The sequence below is a fragment of the Belonocnema kinseyi genome, chromosome 10, assembly GCF_010883055.1.
Source record: "Belonocnema kinseyi isolate 2016_QV_RU_SX_M_011 chromosome 10, B_treatae_v1, whole genome shotgun sequence".
NCBI classification, from domain to species: Eukaryota; Metazoa; Arthropoda; class Insecta; order Hymenoptera; family Cynipidae; genus Belonocnema; species Belonocnema kinseyi.
The window spans coordinates 3,755,520-3,762,179 of NC_046666.1; the positions used below are offsets into that span (position 1 = coordinate 3,755,520).

The 6,660-nt window shown below is 22.6% G+C and overlaps 1 protein-coding gene across 7 annotated transcripts in view; it reads right to left on the reverse strand.

The window, feature by feature from the left end:
• Positions 1–6,660, reverse strand: part of LOC117181521 (paxillin) — a 99,880-nt gene that overhangs the window by 26,614 nt on the left and 66,606 nt on the right. For all 7 annotated transcript variants that reach the window (XM_033374294.1, XM_033374288.1, XM_033374293.1 and 4 more), the window contains one exon: positions 514–709. In XM_033374294.1, coding sequence (XP_033230185.1) covers positions 514–709 — 196 coding nt within the window. The remainder of the gene's footprint in view (positions 1–513; positions 710–6,660) is intronic.

Below are 6,660 nucleotides of genomic sequence, written 5' to 3' on the forward strand. Positions count from 1 at the left end.
TTTAAGTCTTTAAAAAAAAATATATATATATATAAAAGGGGATTTTCCAGTTACGCATTCTGAACTGAATGATTATTATATAATTATTATTATATAATTATTATTATATAATTATTTAAAAATTGAAAATATTTTATTACGTTTCAATTAAGGTTTTACATTTGTTTAAATAATAAGATTTTTTCATTTTTAAAGTAAAATTTAATATAAAAAATCATTAATTAATTTATATTCACAGTTGATCAACTAAAAATGTTTTTCATAAAAAATCTTCGATTTTAAATGCTTATAATTTTTAATTGTTTAAGTCTTTAAAAAAAAAAATATATATATAAAAGGGGATTTTCCAATTACGCATTCTGAACTGAATGATATAATTGAAAAAGATCACAGTTTAACTAATTATTTGAAAAACGGTTGAAATCAAAGTTGGACAGATTTTTTTTTCCTAAAAATTTTGTAAAGTTCCAATGGAAAAAAAATGTATGGATGATTATAAATTTTCAGGATTACCTTAAATTCAGAAAGGGAGGCCATGAGGTCATCCAGTTCTTTAGTAGCATTGCTGGCCATGTGTCCATTGACTGCACAATTCTGATCAAAATCAGATCGACCATAGGGACTTGCAGAATTATATCCATTAGCTGGCTCAACTTCTGTCGTCGTTTCTTGAACAGTGACCTTAACTCTTCCTTCCGGTGGGTAGTCTCTGTTGACAGAAAAAAAAAGAAAAATTAAAAAAAAATTTCTTTTTGAGAAAACAAGAATCTCTAAGATGCTGAGAGGCAATGGATTGCGAGATCGGTGTTATTATTATCGACCTCATCCACCAGTCAACACGATGCTCATCTTTACTTTTAGCGAAGTTGTATTATCTTTTCTCAGATATTTTTCAACCAAAGAATACTAAATAAGTAAACAGATGAATAACGAAGATGATGTTTTATTTTCATTTCCACTTGTGTTTTCGAACAACTCAGAGAAAGGATTCTTTGGTCCAAAGGAAAATTTTTCTTTTGATTCAAAGACGTTTCTTTAAGCTTGTGTCTCGTTCAAAGAAATGTTTTTTTCTTTCAATAAAAAGTTTTCTATAATTTAAAATGTTTCTTTTATTTTAAAATAACGGTTTGTTTAATTATTTATTAATAACAATGAATAAAAACGTATTTTCGAATGAGAAAAATTTAATTGTAAATAATTCTTTAATAATAAAGAAAGTAATTATGTATGAAAATTTTAAATTGTTTAGATTTCATTCTCGGTCTTATTTTAAAATATTAAATTTAAGCTTTGAAGATTTTAAAATATGTCGGAAAAGGATCTGTAAGATTTTTAAACAATTTATTCTTTTGATTTATGCAGGATTTAAAAAATAACAGAAAAACTTCAAATCATATCAACGTTTTAGAAGACACGAAAAGATCAAAAAAATAATTGAACATTTGAAAAGATTTCAAGACATTTTAAACAAAATGCATAATTTTCAAGATTATAAAGTAAAATTTTGAATCGTTTCTTAAGATGCAAGGGAAAATTGTAATTTATATTTTATATTATTAAATTAATTTTAGAGAAATATTTAAAATATTACGAAATTTTAAACGATTTCCTATAAATTCGAAAAATTTGTCGAAGATTTTAAAGTAAATTTTTTCAATTTTACAAGATTACAAAATTTTTTAAAAACTTCGAAAATAATTTGAGATTTAAAAAAATACACTATATTAAAAGTGATTCTTTATCTTGAAAATCAAATTTAGCTGAATATTTAACAAGATTTCAAAACATTACAAAAAATTTCCGAAGTTTTAAAAAGATACAAAAATCATTTTAAACCTAAAACAATTTCAAAACATTTGTTGTGAATTAAGATTTTTGAAAGTTTTCAAGAGAAAACAAACATTTGTTTAAGATTTTTGGGAATATTGTTTAAAAAATTTTAGTTTATAAAGTTTTTTTAGGAGAATATTTCAAGTGATTTTAAAACATTTCAGAAGATTTTAAAAATTGTCAAAAAAGACTGGGAAATTTTCATGACATTTTTTAAATGTTGCAGAATTTGTTCAAAGTATTAGGAAAAATTCGAATCATTTAAAAATATATTTAAAAGTTTTGAAAATGTTCAAAAATATTTTTAAATTTGAAAGGATTTCAAAAAACCTCAAATAAAATTTAGATTTTTGAAGATTTCGAAATACAACTTCGAAGTTTTCTCAGGATTTCGAAAAGTTTCAAGATAATAAAAAAAATTAAAGAAATTAAAAAAAATACCCTGTTCAAAATCAGCAAAAAAGCAAATATACCAAAATTTCCTCACTTCCAACTGAATAAAATTTTAAAAAGTTAAAAATTCTTCCATTCCAATTAAATAAAAAATTTTTAAATTAAAAATTTTCCTCTTCCAAATCAGGAACAGATTGTAAATAAAAAATGCTTCAGTTTCATCATAAGAAAAATGTTGAAAATAAAAAATCTGCCTGCTTTAATTATATTAACATATTACTCAAAATATTCAAACTTAAAAAAAACTCCCTCCATTAATTCAGAAAAAAAAAATAAAAACCATGTTTCCCACCCTTGCAAATAATAATGTTATCAATAAAAAATTTTCTCTCTCAATGCAAAAAAAATATATATAAACCAAAATTTCTTTTCTTCCATCACAATAAAATGTTTAAAAGTATAAATATTTTGATTCTAATTCAGAAATAAATTTTAAAACAAACAAGCCATCTTCGAATTCAGCAAAAAATCAAATACCAAAATTTCCTCATTTCCAACTGAATACAAATTTAAAAAATTTCTCTCTTACAATGAGGAAAGAAATCGAAAAAAATTTCACCTTTTCATCTGAAGAAAATGTCTAAAACAAAAAATTTGAACTCCTTAAAAAAATTAAAATGCCAATGAAAATGAAAAAAGTCCGTCTTTAAATTCAGATAAAAATTAATACCAAAAATAATTGAAAATTTTAAAAGATTTCAAAACATTTTAAACAAAATGCATATTTTTCAAGATTATAAAGTAAAATTTTGAATCGTTTCTTAAGATGCAAGGGAAAATTGTAATTTATTTTTATATTCATAAATTAATTTTATAGAAATATTAAAAATATTACGAAATTATAAACGATTTCCTATAATTTCGAAAAATTTGTCGAAGATTTTAAAGCAAATTGTTTCAATTTTAGAAGATTACGAAATTTTAGAAGTTTTTAAAAAACTTCGAAAATAGTTTGAAATTTTAAAAAATACACTATATTAAAGGTGATTCTTTATCTTGAAAATCAAATTTAGCAGAATATTTAAAAAGATTTAAAAACATTAAAAAAGATTTCCGAAGATTTAAAAAGATACAAAAATAATTTTAAACTTAAAACGATTGCAAAAAATTGGTAAAAATTAAGGTTTTTGAAGAATTTTGAAAGGTTTCACAAGTATACAAAATGTTTTAAAAGATTTTTTGGAACATTGTTCAAAAAATTTTATTTTATAAAGTTTCTTTAGGAGAATATTTAAACAGATTTTAAAACATTTTTTCAAAGTTTTATGAAAATTTCGAATCACTAAAAAATATATTTAGAAGTTTTGAAAATTTGAGGAAATAGTATTAAATTTGAAAAGATTTCAAAAAGCATAAAATAAAATTTAGATTTTTGAAGGTTTCGAAATACAACTTCGAAGTTTTTTCAGGATGTCGAAAAGTTTCAACATAATACAAGAAAAATGAAACAAATTTAACAGAAAAATGCCCTGTTCAAAATCATTACAAAAGCAAATACCAAAATTTCACCACTTCCAAATGAAAAAACAATTTTTAAATAAAAAATTCCTCCATTCCAATCGAATAAAAATTTTTAAAATAAAAAAGTTTCCTCTTCCGAATCAGGAAAAGATTGTAAATAAAAAATGCTTTACTTTCATCATAAGAAAAATGTTAAAAATAGAGAATCTTCCTGCTTCAACTATATTAAGATATTAATCAAAATTTTCAAAATTAAAAAAAAAATGCAGAAAAAAATATAAACCAAAATTTCTTATCTTCCATCACAATAAAATGTTTAAAAGTATAAATATCCCGATTCTAATTCAGAAATAAATTTCCTCACTTCCAACTGAATACAAATTTAAAAAATAAAAAATTTCTCTCTTACGATTAAGAAAAAAATTGAAAAAAATTCCACCTTTTCATCTGAAGAAAATGTCTGAAAGAAAAAATTTGAACCCCTTCAAAAAATTAAAATACTAATCAAAATGAAAAAAATTAAAAAGTCCCTCTTTAAATTCAGATAAAAATTAATACCCAAAATTCCTCCCTTACAATAAAGTAAAAATGTAAAAATAAAAATTTCCCTCTTCCGAGTCAGGAAAATATTGTAAATAAAAATGTTTCACTTTCATCATAAGAAAAATGTTGAAAATAAAGAATCTTCCTGCTTCAACTATATTAACATATTAATCAAAATGTTCAAAATTTTAAAAAAACTCCCTCCATTAATTCAGAAAAAAATATAAACCAAAATTTCCACCCTTGCAAATGAATAAAAATGTTTTCAATAAAAATTTTAAAATGTTAGAAATTAGAAAAGTTCCTCTTTCAATTCAGAAATAAATAAATTTATCCGTTCTTAAATCATGAATAAAATTTTTGTTTATAATTTATAATTTATAATTTAAAAAAATTTAATTAATAAAATTAATTCCCTCTTTCCGAGAATAAGCCCAACAACCAACATTCTATTAGATTTTATTTTTAAGAAATCAAATTAAAATGGTAAAAAATGTTTAAAACAGTCAATTTTTGGCAAGCGGATAGAAAACATTTTATGATGTAAAGAAAAGGGAAAAAAATGAAAAAAAGAATTGACACGTTGGTCGAAAATTGAGGGAAATTGAGGTCTTTGGGCTATTTCAAATTCTCTGATCGATGTATCTGTGTTACTCGGCTACTCTCAATGTGTCAACGACCAAAAATAGCATCGATTTGTAATTCTGTATCGAAAATCTCCAGTAACTGAGTGGAAAACTTACTAGATTTTCCTTCAGATTTCTCGTTTAAGTAAATAAATTCTCGGTTGCTTATCGATTTTAGAATATTATTCCCGGCCATTTAAATTTTCAAATTTAAATCGATTTCAATCTAAAATTTTTTTTCCAAGGAAGATATTTTCTAAAACATTTTTTCAAAGTGCAGAATGTTGACGAATCAGGGTTGAGATTTTGTAAAAGGAATTTGCTTTTTCAAAAAGAAACAAGAATTTCCCTTTTGAAAGACCTGTATTTGTTTATTATTTCATCAAATAATATCCAAGAAAATCGAAAATGTTTAATATATATAGCTGACTTTTCTTGAAATGAGAACTTCATTTTTTATCTTATTTTAAATCAAATTTCTGGTACAATTATTAATTGTTGTAAAGGGTTTTTCAAAAATAGTATTACATTTTAAAGAATTATTATTGATATTATTATAAAAATTAAAAAATGCCTAGAATTCTATTTATACTATTTTTATTATGAAGTAACAAAAAAACAAAAAACAACAGATTTCACACTGATTTCAAGTATTTAAAAAAATTTCACAGATTTCAAAAGAGTTCGGAAAATAAACAATATTTCAAGGATTTAAAAATATTTCAAATAGATCAAAAGATTTGAGAAAAAAACAGATTTAAAAAATATTTCAAAGAAATTTACAAAAATATTCAGGATTCCAAAAAATTTGAAAATATTTCACAAAGATTTCGATAGATTAAAAAGATTTAAAAAGATTCCCGAAGATTTCAAAGATTTCACAAATATTTCAAAAGAGTTCAAAAGATTTAAAAGATTCCAAAGTTTTCAAAAGACATCACGAAATATCAACAGATTTCAAAAGAGTTCGAAGGTTTCAAACGGATTAAAAAAATTTCAAACATTTTAAAAGACTTCAAAAGATTTCACAAAAATTCCAACAGATCTCAAATATTTCAACGATTTCAAAAGATTTACTAACATTCCAACAGATTTCAGAATATTTTACAAAGAATTAAAAATATTTCAAAAGGTTTCAAAGATTTCACAAAGATTTCAAAAGATTTCAAATATTTCCAAGGATCTCAAAGATTTCAAAAGAAATCATAGATTCCAAAAAAAAATTTTTTAATTCAAAAAGATTTAAAATGTTTCAAAAGATTTTAAAAGAGTTTAAATGTTCCAAAATAATTCAAAACATTTCAAACATTTTAAGAGTTTAAAAAAATATTTTAAAAAATTTCAACAGATTTCAGAATATTTTACAAAGATTTCAACAGATTTCAAAGACTTCCTAAGATTCCAAAAGAACTCAAAAGATTTCACGAAAGGTGTTAAAGGTTTCCAAAGATTTCGAAGATTTTCTAAGATTTTAATGATTTCAAAAGATTTCAAAAGAGATCAAAGATTTACAAAAGACTTCAAAATATTTCAAAGATTTCAAATGTTTTAAGAGTTTTGAAAGATTTCAAAGAGATTTCAAAGCTTTTAAAAGATTTCAAAGGAGTTCAAAGAGACTAAAAGAATTCAAAACATTTCAAAAGGTTTCAAAGATTTCACAAAGATTTCAAATATTTCGAAGGATCTCAAAGATTTCAAAGATTTCAAAAGAATTGAAAAGATATCAAAAGATTTCAAAAGTTTTCAA